Source organism: Coenobita brevimanus, chromosome 92, assembly GCF_032717465.1.
Source record: "Coenobita brevimanus isolate Jiangsu-jjx chromosome 92, ASM3271746v2, whole genome shotgun sequence".
Classification (NCBI taxonomy): domain Eukaryota; kingdom Metazoa; phylum Arthropoda; class Malacostraca; order Decapoda; family Coenobitidae; genus Coenobita; species Coenobita brevimanus.
In genome coordinates this window covers 21738697-21760334 of record NC_137045.1, presented here as the reverse complement: position 1 = coordinate 21760334, position 21638 = coordinate 21738697, and the positions used below count along the sequence as shown (strand labels likewise).

General features: G+C 41.2%; 1 protein-coding gene and 1 pseudogene across 6 annotated transcripts in view; both read right to left on the bottom strand.

Annotated features, from left to right (window-relative positions):
• Mzt1 (Mitotic spindle organizing protein 1) overlaps positions 1-20968 on the bottom strand; it is a 42077-nt gene extending 21109 nt beyond the window's left edge. For 3 of the 6 annotated variants that reach the window (XM_080282222.1, XM_080282223.1, XM_080282221.1), the window contains exons 1-2: positions 20930-20968; positions 9022-9226 (exon numbers count right to left, since the gene is read on the bottom strand). Coding sequence is in view for 1 of the 6 variants with exons in the window: in XM_080282220.1 (XP_080138346.1) it covers positions 9164-9185 (22 nt within the window). In the remaining 5 variants the exon portion in view is untranslated. Of the gene's footprint in view, positions 1-9021; positions 9227-20929 lie in introns of those variants that run through there. The other 3 variants (XM_080282226.1, XM_080282225.1, XM_080282220.1) reach the window with 3 other exon arrangements.
• On the bottom strand, positions 10754-10872 carry LOC145412339 (5S ribosomal RNA; annotated as a pseudogene).
• Positions 20969-21638: the final 670 nt, after the last annotated feature.

Below are 21638 nucleotides of genomic sequence, written 5' to 3'. Positions count from 1 at the left end.
AATGGTACCAAAATATGATTTCATTTAACACTGATAAAGGCTTAATACAAAAAGAAAGTCTTCATAAAAGTGGAAAAAAATATATATTTAATTATTAAAAATCCAATTAAGTAAAAAAAAAAAATCCAATTAAATTTAAAAATCTGATTTGGAAGGACACAAGTCAAGAGTGGGAGCAGTGGAAATGAGTTATTTAAGAGGAGCCTGTGGAGTCACGTGGAGAGACAGGCTGACGAATGAGGATATAAAGGAGCGTTGTGATGTTGATGTGGATGTGATAGGAAGCGTTATGAGGAACGCACTGAGGTGGTTTGGCCATGTGGAGAGGATGGAGGGTGAAAGACTGATGAAGAGAGTGTATGTGAGTGAGGTGGAGGGGGAAAGAGGGAGGGGGAGGCCGAGGATGAGATGGAGGGATGGAGTGGAGAGGTATATGAGAGAGGGAGGTGTGAGTTGGGAGCAGGGCAGTGAAATGGCGGGGGACAGGGCGACTTGGAGGCGATTTGTTTGTGGCCACCCCAAACGGGATTGAGGCGTCTGGCAATAGATAGATAGATAGATAGATTTAGATAAAATACTAGTTTTTAAAAATATAGATTCCGGGGGCTTGAATGATGAGTGAATGGAAGCAAGGCCCCTTGGATTGGGCAAATTTGGGCTGCTATTCCTCACCCTGCCCTATGGTAGGAAAGGAGGTCTGGATGATGATGATGATGATGATGATTAAAATAAACACACACACACATTTTATATATATATATATATATATATATATATATATATATGTTATTTTTTTTTTTACCCTGTGTGTAAGTAACCTCCCCCATACCATGTAGTGCCAGCCTGTGGTACACTACCTTACTCGCACATCTCATTCACATTAATATTTTCAATTTTGCAAGTCTGTTTATTTGAACAGTGATATATAATCAAGCCCAATGGATGTATTGCAGCAAATGGGAGGAATAAAACCCAGTATGATATTCTTTTGACAGAATACCCAAAGGCACAAACAGGGATGGAAAAAAAATCACAGATTTAAAAAAAAAATCAATTTTTTTGATTAAAAAAAAAAATCTGATTTTTTCCAATCCTGCAAAAATGGTTTAATACTCAGGACAGTACGGGCTTGACTCAATCCTGGAAAGATACAAGTAGGCACACGCGCATGCACACACGCATGCATACACACGCACACATGCACATGCACACACACGAACCGCCGGAGAGAGAGGTCGTCCCAGGCATCGCTCCTAACCTTGAGTAGTTCCAGGAATTTTGTCTGTCCTGTCTCCTAGGGTCTTTCTTTAAATTTAAAATAATGAAAGTTGGTAGACTACCAAAAATGTAAAGATTTGTTGGCAATAGTATACATGAATGTTTGTGGCTTATTCGGTAACAGCTGTTTAGGTACTTTACCGGTACGTTAAAGATGGCCGAAAATGTAAACAATGAGGGAATGGAATTTCAAGGATTTGATGCTAATACTAATGTCATGGACCTGGTGAAAACATTAATTATGAGGATTAGTGAACTCGAAAAAAAAGAGAATCTAGTGATAAAGGATGTGTCAGGAAATACGGAAAACACCATACAGAGTCTAATCCAGTCCAACGAAACAGCCAATGAAGAGATTAAGAATTTGAAGAGGGAAAATGTTGAACTGAGGAGGAAACTTGAAGAGAGTACTAATAAAACGGAGAAGGTGAGTAATGTACTAGAAGAACACAAGGCAAAGTGGGCACACGTAGAAGAAGAACAGAAAGAAGTGGTCAGCTTAAGAGAGATCATCCAGGAAGAAAGGGAAATGAACAAGAAAGAAATGGAAGAAAATGTAGTGAAAATACTGAAGAGAAAAGAGAAAATAGCGAGAGAAACTGTAGAAAGGAACAGATGTGTGGTAGTATTTGGAAACAGGGAAGAGGAAGAAAAGGTTAGGTTCGCAAGACTCGAGAGAGACACGAACATGGTGAGAGGAATATTAGGCAAGATTGACCTCGAAGGAGACAAGTGGGTAAAAGAAATTGAGGAAGTAAGGAGGATAGGGCCTTATAAGAAAGGGGAAACAAGACCAATGAGAGTCAAGTTTACATCAGAAAGTGTAATAAATGAGATACTTAAAGTGACCTGGAAATTAAGCAAAGAGGCGGGGATGGAAAATATTATAATAAGAAAAGATCTGAATGAAGAAGAAAGAGAAGTTTTAAAATCATTAAAGGAAGAAGTACAGGAAAAAAATGAGAAGAGGACAGAGGAAGAACGTAATACTTTTTTTGGAGAGTATTGGATATGAAAAAAGTAAGGAAATGGTATTTAAGGAAATAGAAGTGAAGGAAACTAGGGGGATGGTTGTGAAAGATCAGAAGTTGAGGAAGTGGTGGGACAGAGAGTAGGAGAGAAGAGGGTATTAATAATGTCAAAAATAATTTGAAGGTGATATATACTAATGTTGATGGTTTCATATCGACAAGGATCGAAATTAATGATTTCTTGAGAGAACATGAAACCTGATGTCATGTGCTTTGTAGAGACCAAATTAAGAGAAGATATTGATGTTCATTTGGGAGATGGTAAATACAAACTGTGGAGAAAAGACAGAAAAGAAAAAAGGGAGGAGGAGTGATGATAGCAGTGAAGAACAACATAAATGTAGATACTGTGGAAATGGGAGAAGGCAGGGCTGAAGTGATATATATGAAATTAGAAACTGGAGAGAATGTTAAGAGAGATATGGCGGTAGTGTATGTTCCCCCAAAGACGAGAGCATGGAAGGATGATGAATACCATGAGATGTTGTCAGATATGGCTAGCTACTTGCAAAAAATAATTGAGAAAAGCAATAATATAATTTTGGTGGGTGACTTTAATTGTAAAGAGGTGAACTGGGAGGAATGGTACTCGGAGAAGGCGAGGATTCGTGGGGTACTATGTTATTAAATATAATAATGAATAATGTGATGACGCAGTGGGTCAAAGAAGAGACACGGTTTCGAGGTGAGGACACACCAGCAAGGTTAGATTTACTGTTCACCAAAGAACCCGATGTAATAGAATCATTGGAATATCTCTGTCCTTTGGGAAAAAGTGATCACGTGGTCATTGAGTTCCAGATGTTAATAGGGAAACGTTGAGCCAAGAGACGAGCTTCATAGACAGGGAAGATACAACTTTGGCAAAGCAAATTTTACAGGATTGAGAAACTTTTTGAAAATGCAGATTGAGAAAATTCAGAGAAACAAGAGAGATACAGAGGAAGTGGGATATCTTTCTAGACCTCTATAATTTGGGAGTGGAAAAATTTGTACCAAGAGTAAGAGGAAAGAAAACAGGAAAAAGGAGTGGTTTAATAGAAGGTGTATGATAGCCAAAAAAAGAGAGATAAGGCGTGGAACAATTGGAGAAAGAGAGGTAACGATTTACAGAACAAAGGAAGAATATAGAACAAGAAACGAATACACAAGAATACGTAGGAAGAAGAAAGGAATTTTGAAAAGGTATAATTGACAAATGCAAGGATGAACCCAAACTGTTTTATAGATTTGTTAATGGCAAACTGAAACAAAAGGAAGGAATCACCAAGCTGAAAGTAGATGGAGAGGTCTTTAAGGATGCGGCAATGCAAGCAGAAATAATGAACAATCGTTTCCAGTCAAGTTTCACTAAAGAAAAGGAGCTTGTGGAAGGAGGGAGTGATTAGAAATGTTCCGGTGATGAAAGATATAAAAGTGGAGGTGCAGGAAGTGTATAAATTACTGGAAACTCAAGATGTAAGGAAAGCCCCAGGACCTGATGGAATTTCTAATTGGGTACTGAAGGAATGCAGAGAACAACTGGCGGATAAAATTCACAGCTTAATTGTATGCTCACTGAAAGAGGGGAAAGTGCCAAAAGAATGGAAGAGGGCAAATGTGGTACCAATTTACAAGGGAGGAAACAGGGAAGAACCCCTGAATTATAGACCAGTGTCTCTAACCAGCATGGTCGCAAAATTGTGTGAGAGAATCCTGAAAGACAGATGGATAAAATATCTGGAAGAGATGAATATTTTGGCTGAATGTCAGTTTGGATTCAGAAGTGGAAGGTCATGTGTTTCAAACTTGTTGAGCTTTTACTCAAGAGCGATTGATGTGGTACAGGAGAGAGATGGTTGGGTGGATTGTGTGTACTTAGACTTAGAGAAGGCCTTTGACAAGGTACCTCATAAGAGACTAATGTGGAAACTAGAATATATAGGATGGACTAAAGGGGAAACTTCTGGAATGGATGAGAGACTTTTTGAGAGACAGACAAATGAGGACAGTAATAAAGGAAAATATGTCTGGATGGAGGGAAGTAACAAGTGGAGTCCCTCAAGGCTCAGTGTTGGCGCCAGTAATGTTCCTGATTTACGTAAATGATATGGTAGATGGAGTGAACAGTTATGCGAGTCTGTTTGCTGATGATGTAAAGATCTTGAGGAAGATAGAGGTTGAGGAGGATTGTAAAATACTGCAGGAGGATTTGGATAGGATACACAATTGGAGCCGGACGTGGGAAATGAAATTTAATGTAAAGAAATGTAAAATATTGGAAATGGGTAAAAGTACCAGGAGACCATCACTGAATTATTTTTTGGGTAATGAATTAATCACAAAAAGGAGAGAAGAGAAAGATTTGGGAGTGCTGGTCCAAGATAGTTTGTCACCAGAAAAGCACATTAACAAGATAGTTGGAGAGACTTATAAGCTCTTGACTAACATAAGAGTAGCATTTCATTATATGGATGAGGAAATGATGAAAAAATTGATAGTGGCCATGATCCGCCCCAGGTTAGAATATGCAGCGGTAGTGTGGTCCCCACACAAAAAGAAAGATATAAACAAGATTGAGAGAATACAAAGAACAGCAACCAAGATGGTCCCCAGTCTGACAGACCTGTCATACAGAGAGAGGCTGGAAAAACTGGATTTGCCTTCGTTAGAGGAAAGGAGAAAGAGGGGGAGACATGATTGCGGTGTTCAGGACCATGGTGGGAGTAGATAAAATTGACAAAGAAGATCTGTTTGTATGGGATAAAGAGAGCAACAAGAGGACATGGAATGAAATTGAAAAAGTCAAGCTGCTTGAAGGATATCAAGAAATATAGCTTTCCTTACAGAAGTATAGACTTATGGAATAGCCTGGACAAAGAGATCGTCCAGTCTAAAAACTTAAACGAGTTTAAAGTTAAATTCGACTTATTGAGAAACAGTGACGGAAACCCACGAGCATAGTACATTCCGTGTATATCACAATTAGGTATATTCTTAAATATTTAGAATGACTCAGACAAAGAGGTGGTGCATGAGAAAAACATTCATGTGTGTAAAGGTAGACTTGATAAATGTGGATATGGAGACAGGACAACACGAGCATTGCTCAATTCCTGTATACTACAAATAGGTAAATACAAATAGGTAAATACACACACACACACACACACACTTTCACCTTGCATGGGTGCATGGATGTAATAATGTGTCATGAACATCAGGGTCAAAAGCTGGCCTAACATTTTACCTCTTGTACTTCCCATTATCCTCTGCTGGCTAATATTCATAAGAGAGATTAAGAGATCATTAATTCATCATTGAATCCTGTGTTGTCCCATGAGAAGCGTAGGAGCCCGGGGCTAGGCAAGTTGGTCCTGACATTTAAGATGAGAATGACCACCCTCACTCATCCCAGAGTGGCATTACGTGAGCAAAAAACCCCAACCACCGCTTGGATATAAACCTGCCCAGGCTCAATCTGATTGGAGTGCCTTAATTACTCACTAAACCACCAGGGGCCATAATTTGGATATATGGTTACCACTCAGTGTAGTAAATGGTTGTCACTCAGTGTACAATCTATCTATCCATCTATCTATCTATTGCCAGATGCCTTAATCTCATAAGGGGTGGTGACAAACAAATCACCTCCATGTTGCCCTGTCCCCCACAATTTCACTGCCCTGCCACCAGCTCACTACCCCCTCTCTCATATACCTCTCCACTCCATCCCTCCATCTCATCCTTGGCCTCCCCCTCCCTCTCCCCCCCTCCACCTCACTCACATACACTCTCCTCATCAGTCTCTCATTCTCCATCCTCTCCACGTGGCCAAACCACCTCAATGTATTTCTCCTAAAGCTTCCTATCACATCCACATCTACACCACAATGCTCCTTTACTTCCTCATTTGTCAAGTCTGTCTCTCCATGTGACTCCACATGCTCCTCTCAAATAACTCATTTCCAGTGCTCTCACTCTTGACTTGTGTCCCTCCAAGAAGTTCCAAGCTTCACTTCCAATCGTTAGAGTTGGTATTACAATACTGTCATGCAGTAACTTTTTCACTTCCATGCTCACTTCCCTGTTTCTTATCACTGCTTTCAAAGAACCACCAACCTTTCTTCCTTGTTGTACCCTTTCAAGCACTTCACCCTCTAAACTTCCATCCTTTGATCACACTACCCAAGTACATAAACGCACTCACACTTTCCAATTCCTCCTCATCCAACCTCACTGTACATTCAGTGACTTCATTTCTCTCGAAGACCATAACTTTACTCTTTCCTACATTCACCTTTAGATTCCATTTCTTAAACTCTCTCCCAAACTCATTCACCAAGCCTTGCAACTCCCCGCTGCCTTCACTTAACACAGTATCATATGCAAATAGTACAAGGAGCTTCCACACACTGCCCTCTCTCATTAGGGCTGCTCCAGCATCCACTGCCCTACCTCATATCTCTTTTATAACCCCATCCACATACAGATTGAACAATAATGGAGACATGACAATCCCTGTTTCAATCAAACTTCCAATAGAAAAATTCACTCAGTTCATGTCCACACGCACTGCAGCTTTAGCACCCTCATAGATACTATTCACGGCATTCAGCAACTTCAGCAACTTCCCATTCACTCTATATATTCTTAATACTTTCCACAATCCTTGTCTATCCAGCCTGTCATATGCTTTCTCCAAATCCATGAAGGCTGCATACAACTTCTTTCCCTTCTCTAGAGACTTTTCCACTAAAGATCTAAGAATGAATACTGGTATCTGAAGTGCAGAGTCACCACTTGGCAATTTCATATAAATACCACTACATACTTTCAACATTCTAGCCACTATCAAAGATCTAACCACTGCTCTACCCATCTTCATCTTGCCAACTGCCTTTTTAATCAATCCTAGCAGAGTAAATGGTTACGGACCCAACACTGGCTCAGCTACACTAGGGTCCTCCTTATCCTGATCAAATTCTAATTCAACAGGTAGATGTAATGTTATGTTCATGCCATGCAATTTTCCATGTGTGTAGTGCAATGTTTGTGATAAGTGGGTGCATAAAAGAGGTAGGCTGCAACATAATGCTGATTTTGAGTGAGCAGTATTTAAGGAGAGCATACAGTAGAGAGGCAGGAAGGATTCATCTTGCCGGAGAGTACGAGTACCGTATGTGGAGGAGTTCTGTTATTACGGAAATGTGATATGTGCTCAAGGAGGGGCTGGAGCTTGCTCGGTGGCGAGGATAAGGAGTGACAAAGAAGTTTAGGGAGTTGCTGTCTTTCCCTCTGCTTTAGCCCATATCGCGCTGAGCAAATAAAATAACTGATACTCCTCTACGCCAGCCAATTTTGGACATTTTTTTTCTGGCTAAATGGACTTAATACATCAATATAAGATCCCTGGCACTAATAAATGTATTCACCAAAGCCAGAAAGTAAGTTGAATCGAGTCAGGTTGGTGCTGCTCAACCTCTGAAATCTTCAAGGTTACTGAAAGTGCAGAGCGACTGTAAGCCTGTCAAGACTCGCTTGCCTCCAGTGCTCCTAAATCAGTGTTGTAAGTGTAGAGGATAAATGTCTGAAGTTAGCAAGGTATACGTTATTACCTTCCATTTTCCTTCAGTTGCTTGCAATGACTTCTTAATGCTGCAGGACAAAGATCTACATTACCACCCTTTTTGATGGGGAAGTAGATCTACGTCGTTAGCGTGGTAAGGGTTAAGGAGCCCTTGTATGTACCACATATTGGGAAAGTATTGCTGTACAGTAGTGAGACTTGGGCAGTAGAGGAGGAGACTATTCATAGGCCCAAACATACAGAAACAAGAACAAACAGATGAATGTGTAGTGTGTCCTTGAATGACAGGCCTGCAGAGGTTAGGACTGTGTATCAAGAGTTGAGAGAAAGGATGGAACTTAAATGAATTTGTGATGTGATGAGAAGTAGGTTAAGATGGTTTAGCCACACGAAAAGGATGGAGGAGACAATTATGTGCAAAGGGTGAGAGGTATGAATGTCGAGGGCAGAGTTGTGAGGAGGGGGGGAAAAATGAAAAATAAAAAAATAAGTGAGGTCATTCAATGTGACTTCAGAGGTAAGGGACAAAAGAGTGAGGGTGCATGAGATACAGCAGCATGGAAAGCAGCCACTAAGTAACCAAGGCTGATGCATGTAAATATGTTGGAGCCTTTATAAATGAACAAACAAAACCCAAATAGCAACTCAGATGATGGACTAGTTAATGCAGAAATACGACACTGTTTACTGTACCTTACTCCATACGGTACGGTAACTTTCAAACTTCACAGAGGCTTAAAAAATACAGTACAGTATATTCACAAAAGGAAGGTACTGTACAGGTACTATCAAAGGAAGTTACCTAAGGTACAATATAGTACTGAACAGTTTAATTACATATGCATTTAAACAAAAAAAAAAAAAATTTCTTAACCATGGGACAGTTTAGCATGACAGCAAGTGATGGTAGTGAATTTATGTTTACTACGAGTATATCTACATGGTATTTAGGGTATTGGTACTCTGTACAGGTACTAAACTACTGCATGGTAATAAGCTGATTAAAAACACACACGCACACACAATCACACATACAGTACGGTAGCTGCATATGAAAAGCAAGACAAATACAAATACGAATAATTAAAAAAAAAAAAAAAATTACAAGAGCTCAAAATTCTGTTACAGTCACATATCCCTTACCAACTTAAAATTTTACTCGGCATGTAGAATATAAAACCAGAAGGCAAGGAAGGCTACAATAAAAGCCATGATGATTTGGTATGGGGTGTAATCCATCGCTATATATCTCCCAAATGTGAGATTTCTCTTTACTGATACTGACGGTCTGTAGAAGTGTGAGGCATTGGATGCTCTCCAGGGGAGTTGACAAACAGCTTAGTCTCACCTGCAAATATAAATAATGTAGGAAATGCATGCACTAGAAAAAAGGACGTGGGTATTTACAGTTAAAGTGAACAATTAACAAACAAGTACTGAAGCTACCATAGCCTACATGCCATCTGGGAGAGCATGATCACAGTATAACACAGTTCTTTAAAAATATTCTGTACAACACTGGTATTTGACCTACAATGCAACCTTTCAGTTCATCAACTTATAATAGTACCAGTACTCTAAGACTTCTTCCTTTTAAGGATAATTCTTACAACTGTCATAATGCTATGTTTAGGAGTTGACAATATCATACCACATACTAGTGGGTATCATGTCAGCAGCAGCAATATCCCAACTGAAACTATAGCTTACAACCAATCACCCAGTGTATGAGGGGCGTTCAAAAAGTTTTGGCCACAGGGTAATAAAAGAGAAATTAATAGTGATACATATTTATTGAAGTTCACACTCCTTCAACATACTCTTCTCTAAGAATACACACTTCTGGAGCCATGTCATCCACTTAACAAAGCACTCTGAGTACTCAGAAACAGGTATACTCTTCAGTTCTGAATTTATGCTCCTGACATGGTCCTGTTTCCTTCGAAAATGGATCCCAGCAAGTTTTTCTGACAACTTAGGGAATGGCCAATATCACACGGTGCCGGTCAGGATGGCACCATGTGACTTTTGGCTATTTCCTAAGTTGTCAGAAAAACTTGCTGGGATCCATTTTCGAAGGAACAGGATCTTGCCAGGAGGATAAATTCAGAACTGAAGAGTATACCTGTTTCTGAGTACTTGGAGTGCTTGTTAAGTGGATGACACAGCTCCAGAAGTGTGTAAACCTTAGAGGAGAGTATGTTGAAAGAGTGTGAACTTCAGTAAATGTGTACAGTATCTCTATTAATTTTGCTTTTATTACCCTGTTGCCAAAACTTTTTGAAGGTCCCTCATATAAACGAGGAAGCTACTAAAACTTATAGTGGGGGTAGTGAGGGGAGGTAGAGGATGGAGGACTTGGTGCCAAAGGCCACACTCTCCGTCATCCTCTTCATAAACATGGCTGCTAAAAACCTGATTGTAAAGTATGGTCAATTATACAGTCCTGTCCTATATTCTGATGAAGTTTTAATGTTTTCTCATTTTGTTTATAAGGGCTTCAACATGCTTGTGTGAACTGGCCTTGTCATCAAATGGCAGCTCACTATGGTGCTTGATTTCTAGCACCTTCTCTACTCAGTCCCTTATCTCTGAAATCACACTCCATGACCTCATCCAAGGTCTTTTTCGGTTGGCCTCTTACAACCCTACCCTCAGCATTCACACCTCTCACCTCCAGTACCCAGTTATCATCCTCCATCCTTTCTTTGTCCAAATTACATCAATCTACCCCTTCTCATCACATTCATCATTCATTCATTCATTGCCAGACGCCATGTATCCCAAACGGGGTGGCCAAGGGCTTAGAGTTAATTGTTTTACAGGGAGGGGCACTAATCCTCCACCAACCCTACAACACGTAGGGAGAACGTTATGCCAACAGCATCTGGTGTTCCCAGGCGGTCACCCATCCAAGTACTAACCAGACCCAACGTTGCTTAACTTCGCTGATTGGACGGGAAGCGGTGTACTCAACGTGGCATGGCCTTCTCATCACAACATATTATAATACATATTTTAATACATTCATGTCCATCTTTCCTCTCAATTCTTCATTCACAATCCTAAACCCCCCATGCCTGTCAATCAAGGACACTACACATCCAACTAAACATTATCATTTCTGTATGTCTTGTTTCGTTTCGTTTTTAAAGGCTCCAACATGCTTGCATGTGTTGGCCTTGGTCACCTAATGGCGGCTCTCCACGCTGCAAGATCCATTGCAGCTTCCCTGTTCAGTCCCTTAACCCTAAGGTCACACTTAATGACCTCGTCCCATGTCTTTCTCGGTCTACCCCTCATAACCCCACCCCCAATATTAACACTTCTCACCTTCCTCACCCAATTATCATCCACCATCCTCTCCACATGTCCAAACCAACTCAATCTACCTCTCCTCATCACAACACCAATACACTCCAGTCCCATCCTACCTCTCAACTCTTCCATTGTAAACCCAGCCCCTCCAGGCCTTGGACGCAGGGACGCACTGCACATCCACCTAATCATTGTCATTTCTGTACGTCTGAGCCGGTGAATGTCTTCTTCCTGCACTGCCCAGGTCTCACTGCCATACAGCATTACACTCCTAACACATGCTGCATACAAAGACCCCTTAGCACGTAGGGAGAGCCCTCTCAATGTCAGGAGAGGCAAGAGCTCCCTGAACTTCTTCCAACCACTTCTCACCCTAGCCACAGAGCCAGCTCCAGCCCCACCTCCAGCACACAACATGTCTTCCAAATAACAAAACTCTTCCACACACTCAAGAGATTCACCAGCAAGTTCAATCCTTTCACGTCTGACGATCTCCACCTGCTCACCCCGGCACGCCGTACACATAAAATCAGCATTATCTTGCAGTCTACCTCTGATACCACTACATCTCTTATGCACCGATTTATCACACACACCGCACAAGATGGAATTACTTCCCACGCCCTTGTGGCAAACTGCACATGGCCACTCTCCCTCGTCTTTGACAGTACCGCCACCAACCCTAGATATCATCACTTTTGTTTTATCTGCATTTACCCTTAAACCCTTTTGCCCCATACCATCTCTCCACTTCCTAAATCTTTCCTCCGCCTCCCTTTCATTCTCTGCAATCAACACCAAATCATCAGCATACAACAACTCCCACGGGAGTCCGTTTTCTAAAGTCACGTGAAAGGGCTTCAAGTACCATGATAAACAACATGGGACTCAAGACTGACCCCTGATGCACACCAACATTCACGGAAAAACTCATCACTCAAATCTCCATTCACTCTCACCTGGGTGTGAGCACCCACATACATGGCCATAACTACCCTAACCAGCCACTCCTCCAAGCCAAGCTTTCTCATTGCCCACTTCACCACCTCTCTAGGGACTCTGTCAAAGGCCTTTTCCAAATCAACAAAAACAAAATAAAGATCCCTTCTCCTACCAATATATTTTTCCTGAAGCTGTCGAACAATGAATATGGCATCAGTGGTCCCCCTACCTGGCATAAACCCAAACTGCATCTCATCAATATTCACTCTTTCTCTAATCATACCTTCTAAAACTCTCTCCATTACCTTCATTATCTGATCTAAAAGCTTTATACCTCTATAATTTCCTCTTTCCAGGGCATCACCCTTCCCTTTATACACATTTACAATTACACTCTTCAGCCAATCATCTGGGACAACACACTCATAAATAATCCTATTTATCAGGTCAGTGACTAAACTCACCCCTATATCGCCTGAGGCCTTCAACATTTCGGCAGTCAACCCAGACACACCTGCTACCTTCCCCACCCTCATCCTGCCTATTGACTCACTCACAGTAGCAGTATCAATCAAAGGCCAAGGGCCAGACACTGGATCTGCTGGCTCCAAACCTTCCCTGTCCCAGTCAAACTCCTCATTCAACAACCGGTTATAATGCTCTCCATGCATCTTTAATATCCTCACTGTTCACCACTACCCTTCCTTCATCATTCTTCACACACTGCTCACCTATGATATCCCGATTATCCCTCTTCACCTGACCTGCCACCCTAAATATATTTTTCCTTTCCCCATGATTTAGGTTATCAAGTAATTGTCTCTGTGACTCAGACTTTGCCCTGTATACCTCTCTCCTAGCCCTACGCTTGGCAGCCAAATATTCCTCTTTGCTACCACCCTTCTTCCATTCCCGGAAAAGCCTTCTTTTCTCCTTAATTGCAGCTTCTACACCCTCATCCCACCACCAAGTTACTTTATGTCTTGGTGGTCCTCTTGTCCAGCCGCATGTTACATCAGTAACTCTCAAGAAATTGTTCTTGAGGGCTCTGTACTGTTGGGCTAAGAAAATCCTCTTCCTTTACCGCTGAAGCCACACTACATACAGCATTACACTCCTAACATAGACTGAATACAAGAACCCCTTTGCACTGAGGGAAAGCCCTCTTCAGTGTCAGGAGAGGCAACAGCTCCCTGAATTTCTTCCAATTATTCCTATTCCTAAAACCAGCATTTATCAATCACAGTACAGTGTTTCCCAAATAACAAAAATCCTCCACAGACTCAAGGGACTCTCCAGCCAGGTCATTCCTTTCCTGCCTCTCTGTCTCTTCATGCTTTACCCTACACACCATACAAAATCAGCATTATTTTACAGCCTGCCTCTATTATCACTATAGTACATCTCTTACGCACTCACTTTATCACAAATACTGCACAAGATGGAGTTACTTCCCACTCTCTTGTGACAAACTGCACACGACCACATTCCCTCTGCTTTGACAGTACCACCACCAACCCTAAGTATCATCACCATTCCTTTAACCATATTTACTCTCAACCTTTGTACCCCATTCAATCTCTTCACTTCCTAAATCTTCCCTTGCTACCCTCTCATTCTTTGCGATCAACACAAGTCATCAGCATACAACCCTTTCCATTAGTTCTGAAGTCACATGAGACAGCTTCAAGAACCACAATTAATGACAAAGGGGTTAAAACTGACCCCTGATGCACCCCAATATTCACAGAAAACTCATCACTCAACCCTCTGTTCACTTTCATCTGGACGTGAACACCCTGGTACACTGACACTTTCACTCTAACCTTCAAAAACAAAGTACAGCTGTCTCTTCCTTCCCTATCATTTTCCTGATGCTGTCAGACAATGAATATTGCACCAATGTTCCATTACCTGGCATAAACCCAAACTGGATCTATTTCTCCCATCTTTCCTGTCACTACTTATTGCTTTTCTTTCCGTTATAGGTGGCTTCACATTGAGTGACAAGCCAAATGGTTTCCTGTAAGCCAAGAAACCATTTACAACACTAGGTGGTAACCATATAACCAAACCATACGTGCTCCCTACGTGTCAAGTGGGTTGGTGGAGGGTTAGTGCCCCTCCCTGTAAAACAAATAACTCAGAGTCAAATGGCCACCCCGTAAGGGATTATGGCGTCTGGCAATAGATAGATAGATATATAATACCTTCCAGGATGTTCTCTGTTACCTTCATTATTTGGTCCAAATGTTTTATACTTCTATAATTTCCTCTTTCCAGGGTATTGTCCTTCCCCATGTATGGTACATAATTTACACTCAAACACTTCATATGGTCACCAGAAACAAAACACTCATATATAACTGAATTTATCAAATCAGTAATTAACATACTCATAACTTTTGAGATTTTCAACATCTCAGCAGTCAACCCATACACACCCATCACACTCCCCAGTTGCATCCTGATGACTGCCTGCCGATGATATCAACAATAACCAAAGGCCGTGGGCCAAACACTGGTTCTGCTGACCCCAAACCTTCCCTGTTCCAGTCAATCTCCTCATTCACCAACTGGTCATAATGCTCTCTCCAAGCATCCTTAATATATGGTACCCACTATCCACTACTACCTTCCTTCAGGTGGTATCCCCACTATCCATTACTACCTTCCTTCAGATGGTATCCCAACTATCCTCCCACTACCTTCCTTCAAGTGGTATCTCCACTATCCACCTTTTTTCTTCAGGTGGCATCCCCACTATCCACCATTACCTTCCTTCAGGTGGTAGGCAGTTGTAACCATCATCCACTCACTTGATAAAGTACTGTCTACTTTCTTTCAGCTTTATCATTCGTTTTCTGTCTGCCTTCCTCTCCTCCTATTTCTCCCATCCTTGTCATGTTTTATTACTCTCCTTTCAACTTCAGTTGTCAAGCCTAAACAGTTCCCTATAACCAAGGAAACCATTTATAATGCTGGGTGGTAATTACTTAACCAAATAACGAGGTGATGTTCGCCACAACTCAGTATGGTGAGGCGATCTACTGCAAGGGAACATTGGTTCACAACATGGGACAGCCTTACAGGGATGGTTGCTTGCCTGTGACTGATGGGTCTGTTCAGCCAGACAGACTGGAGTTACTGAAGAACAGTAACCCTTCCTTCATCATTCTTCACACACACTGTTTGCCTCTTTCCTCTCTTCATGTTTTGTCACCTTAATTATCACATTCCTCCTCTCAGCACTATTTAGGCTATCCAGTAAAAATCTCTGAGACTTGGACTTTGCCCTTCTTTTTGGTCCTATGCTCAGCAGCCAAGCATTTTCTTCTGTTACTACCCCTTTTCCAATCCTTGATAAATCTTCTTTCCTCTTTAAGAGCAGCTTCTACATCCTCATCCCACCATTACATAAACGTAAGTCTTGGTGGACCCCTTGTCCATCCATACATTGAATCAGTAACTCTCAGGAGTGTTCTTAAGAGCTCCGTATTGCTCAGTACTGTAAGCTATCTATCTATCTATCTATTGCCAGATGCCATAATCCCATAAGGGGTGGCCATTTGACTTTGAGTTATTTGGTTTACAGGAAGGGGCACTAACCAGCCACCAACCCACTTGCTGATACGTAAGGAGCATGTATGGTTTGGTTATATGGTTACCACCCAGCGTTGTAAATGGTTTCTTGGCTTACAGGAAAGCATTTGGCTTGTCACTCAATGTAAAGCCACCTGTAAAGGAAAGAAAAGCAATAAGAAGTGACAGGAAAGATGGGAGAAATAGGAAGAGAGGAGGGCAAGCACAGAAAAAGAAGGCCAAGGAAGAAGTAGGCAGCACTTCATCAAGTGAGTTGATGATGGTCGCCACCATCAATGGCTCCCTGTTCACCCACCACTCTCCTCATCTCACTACAGAAGGCATCCCTTGTTATTAGGTTTTTCAACTTCCACATTTTCATTCACTGTGCATAGGTCCTTTTCTTCCTTATCCAAGTTTTTAGTACGACGTCATATATCAGTAATTTGTGCTGCTGCTCACATTCCTTGTTCCCTATAACTTTCACATTCTTTACCAACCTCCTATCAGCCCTCCTAACCACAAAATACTCAACCTGGCTACCATTACCCCCAGACTCATATGTAATCAGTTGACTCTTTCCTTTCCTAAGGAGCATGTTGCACACAATCACGTTCACTGATTCTCCGAACTCTAGTAGCCTCGTGCCTTTCACATTCCTCGTAACAGGTGCACATCCCCCGTGCACCCCTTCATATCCTTGAGTTGCTGCACCCACCCGACTATAAATTCGCTTCCAAAACTACTGTAGGTATCTCATCATCCCTCATATCACCTACATATATCAAATCATCCCAGAATCTGTCTTTTTCTTCAACATGCAAGCCAACCTAGGGAGTATATACCAAAACTGCTGTAACCATTCACTTTCAAAACAACAGTTTCAACACTGTAATCCCTTCATTTACTCTCTATCTATCTATATCCAGATGCCATAATCCCATAAGGGGTGATCGTCTGACTGAGTTAGTCGTTTTACGGGGAGGGGCATTAACCCTCCGTCAACCCACTTGCTGACATGTAGGGAACACATATGGTTGGTTATATGGTTACTACCCAGCATTGTAAATGAGTTCCTGGTTTACAGGAAACCATTAGGCTTGTTACTCAATGTAAAGCCACCTGAGAAAGAAAGAAGAGTAATAAAAAGTGACACGAAAGACAGGAGAAAAAAGAAGAGAAGAGGGGAGACACACAAAAAGATACAGGTGAAGGAAGACCTTGGCAACACATTAAGTGAGTGGATGACAGTCGCCACCACCGACCGCCATCATTTACTATCACTGCATTCATAACCTGGTGGTTAGTGGTGGTGACCAGTGTCCATTCATTTGATGTACTGGTGCCTACTTCTCCCTTCACCTACATTATATCATTTTGTTTCTGCGTCTGCCCTCCTCTCTTCCTACTTCTCTTGTCTTTCCGGTCACCTTTTATTACTCTTCTTTTCACTTCAAGTGGCTCTATACTGATTAACAAGCTTACTGTTTTCCTACAACCCAGGAAACCATTTACAAAGCTGGGTGGTAATCATATACTGTAACCAGATAACAGGGTGATGTGAAGCCTGCTGTGGTGCCCTTGCTAGTGGGTTGAGATGTAAATGCAGCATCCATCCAAGAACCAAACCTCCACACTTTTTCCCCCCATCTCGTTGTTGTGGGATGCTGTCAGCCGTAATGGAACATCAATTCACTGTACAGGATGACCCTGCAGGGGTGGTTGCTTGCCTGCAACTGACAGGTCTGCTTGGCCAGACAGGCCAAGGTTGACCAACAACAACAACAACAGCATTCATACCTGATTCTACCCATTTCTCTTCTCACCTATATAATAACATCAACTGAAGAAACATATCATTACCTTGCCATACTCAGAGCTGGGCACCCCAATGTAAAATTAAACTCCGCAACCTGTGACCCTTACCTTCCGCTACCGCAACTCCGCAATAAACTTAGAATGTGCAGTTCTGCTACACCTCAATACTGCAACTGCAATCCAGTTTCACAATTTTCAATATACAGTGCACAAACAAGGGGTAAAGTGATTGGTAATGTAATGAATTATTGTACCTATAATATATTTATGACATTAATTTCCCATAGTGACACTCAATCACTGTGACTCTCACTACTCACTAGTGTCTCCATTCATAATTTCACTTGGACCACTTCTCGAAGTCCTCACTGACTCAGAAGTTCAAGTTCAGAAGCTGAACTTTTGAACTTGAACTTCTGAGTCAAGTGTCACAAGTGTGAACTTCTGAAATTCACACTTGTGACATTTGATACTTCTTCACGCCCACACGTCACAGTCAGTCTGAGTCCTTCGAGACTGAGAACAACGCCATCTTGGGCAGGTCCACATTCCCTCTCAGGACACCATTTGCTCGAAGTTCTAAGAGGTCTGACTTGTCCTTTTAGCCTTCGTGATGTCCGACCTCTGGGAGAACAGTCTCTCGCAATGCTAATATTATAATGAAGTAGTCATATCCTGTATTACAAAAATAACATTACAGTACGGTACAAGGAAAAGAAATAGCCTTTGTGCCACTCGGGAAAATCAATCTGACCTGCAGCAGAATGCAGTCCACAGAAGTTAAATAGATAATTCATAGAAATGTGCTGACTCTTGCAGATAATAACAGTAAGACCATAAAGAAAAAAGTATTTTCTGTGGTCGCCATTACATTAGCCCTTAAGATCGTCATCTGTCAAACTGTGGAACAACTGTGCATGATTAGCTATGTGTGCCACAAAATTTACTGCCATGCTGGCTTATAGTATATCATATCGTATCACATCAAATCATTTCTCCTGGTATCACCCATCCCTACTGCTAACTGATGCCGTGACGCCTGGCCCGCTGCCGCTGTTGGCCAGGAATCCTGTTGAAGCTTGATATGAGTCATGCTGTAGCCTGTACTAACTGACACCGACTGCCACGTGAAAGATTGCAGACAGGATTGCGATTGCGGAAGTACTTCCGCAATGCAATACTGTAGGTTTTGGACGAGTGTGCCACAATCGCAATTCTGCAACTGAAATCATGCGGTCCGGTATTGCAGACTGTGGAAGTGATTGTGGAGGTGCCCAGTTCTGGCTATACTAGACCTAAATTTGCCCTTATCTACATTATATGGAACAGAGCTTAAGAGATATCATGAGACTTGCACTTCATCAATCATTTCAGGAAAAAGGATCAAAATGATAGGGATACAGTCAGACATAACATTTGTGGATTGAAGGGTGTTGCCCAAGGTGCTTAAGCAACACCCATGGTTTTTCACAATGAAATTAGTAGCTACATGGTACTTTACAGACTGGATTTTTTCCTGGCGATTATGTTTTATTTCTCTCACTCTAATATGACAACCATCCTCAGTTGACAATATACCGGTATAGGTGTTATCCATATTCACAGCTTCCCATTCTTGGTTCAACAGTTAACATAGTAAACATTGCTTGGCTGAATGAGAGAAAGGGGGTGCCAAATGCTCAATAATTTGGAAAGTAATATTAACTACACCTAAAAAATATTCTTGAAACTGGCCTTACATATAGACCTGGTGTTACATTATGACTTCAAACATCACATTCCTTTAGGAGAGAAGTGATGTTGGGCTAACCCCTTCAACTTAAAATGGTCATCCTAAGCTGAATAAAATTCTCTGGCACCAGCCTTGCAAAGAAAGCTCATATAAAGACGTCAAAATCAAGATCAGCTCATCTTTGATGGATACGAAACAGATGCTGGTGAAATATATTGAATTTTTCTATCATATGTGCTCATTTACATAAGATCATAATTAAACAAAACACAGTGAACAACATTAAAAAATATACTGTACTCATTTCAAAGTCTACAGTAGGTGGAAGCAAAAAAATAAATGTTAACCTATAATGTACCAGTACCATATATCACTGGCATTTGTGTTAATACAATCTATTCACAGCCAGACACCATAATCCCATAAGGGGTGGCCATTCGTCTTTGAGCTGATGGTTTTACAGGGAGGGGCACCAACCCTCATCCAACCCACCTGCTGACACAAACAAAACAAGTATGGGTTAGTTATATGGTTACCACCCAGCACTGTAAATTGTTTCCCGGCTACCAGGAAATAATTTGGATTGTCACACAATGTAAAGCCACCTGAAATGGAAAGAAGAAGAATAAAAAGTGACAAAAAAAACGAGAGGCAGAGGAAGGGAGGAGGGCAGGCACAGAAAAACAATGATAAAGGTGAGGGAAGAAGCAGGCAGCACTACTGTATATCATGTGAGTGGATGATGGTTGCCACCACCTTCCACCTATGGTATATTAATACACTGTACAGTACCTCATTAATACCCTTCAATAACACTACAATCAGGTAGAGAACAGTCAACTAGCAAAAAAATATAACACTAGTGCTTTACAGGTTCTTCTGGAAAATGACAATCACATTAGTATTTAATCAAGTGTAACCTATGTCAAAAACAATCACCTGGCAGAAGTCAGAAATAAACCCTCGCTATAAGGAACCCTGATATAATGGATATCGGATTTCACAAATGCCACGAAGCCCACCGTACTTTCGTCAGCTTCTGCAAACAATTGTCATTAAGTGAGGTGCAATATATTTGTTTCCAACCATTTTACTCCACCTTGGCCTGAAAATATCCTCTCCCCATCATCACTGCTGATTGGTAACAACAGCCTATAGTAATACTGTATTTTCTAGTCATGATGTGCCATGACAAGGATGTGAAATACGCAGCAAAATGGAAATATTATAAACCAAGTTAATGTAAAATTAATATAGTGTACAGTTTCAGTACTAGAATAAGCAACTATACTCAAGTGCTTGAAATTCCACCTCGGAGAGAGACCCTCATATATAATGAATTATCGGCTTTAACAAACCTGGCTTTCCCCCAATTAGTCTGCTATAGCAAGGGTCTACTGTATACATATTCAGACTCAAAAGGTTAAATGAGTATTTAACCCTCTATGGTACCGCAGTTTTCACTATCCAAAGGACCAAGTAGGTAAACAGTATGAACTGGTTTTTAAACTTTAATCAGCCCCCCAACCCACAAGAAGTGCACTAACAGACATAGCATTACCTTAGTGTATCTGCTGTATACTCTGAAATAATATACGCTGACTCAGACACCTGTCACCCATAAAATACACAGCACACTTTAACTTCAAATATACTTACCGAACTGCGTTTGGAAAGCAGACAGCTGACTGTTTGTTTTGTTCCAATACTGGTACCGTAAACGCCGCTAAACGACTTCTTATAATTGTGATCTTTAAAAATTTAATTAATTTATAAAAAACAGCTTTGTGATCTTAATAATTCGAGATCTTGCAGCAAAACCCGAAAGTCAAGTAATCTCATGTATACAAGTTGTGCGAAATAAAGGATGGACCGTATGGCTCGAGAAGATCAAAAGGAGGGAAAATTGAATATGTATATGTTGCAGCTCGATGATTCCCTTGAAACTTTTCATAGTCATTCTATACTAGTAAATAAAAATTGCTTATTGATAGTTACCGTCCTGATCAGCCTACTGAGTGACTGGCAGGGGTTAGATGAAGGAAATGCAGTAGGTATCCATTGCGGACTTCTTTTGAAGAAAAAGCCACAGCCATGCGCCAACAAATTAACCTTGCAACAATTTTGAACTTATTTTTTCTACCACCATACGATTTTATTCAGTGTAGCGACGCCCTCTAATACTGAAGGGGTTGAAGAAGGTTAATGATAGACTACATCTTAATCCCTTCAGTTCGAAATGTCCCTCTAAAGTTATATAAAATCGTCTGGAGGTATAGTAAGTAACCATAACGCAGGAGTTAAAATTGAGATCACGAAGGGGAAGGCGAATCACCAAATGTGAAATATAAGTACTGAAACACATGGT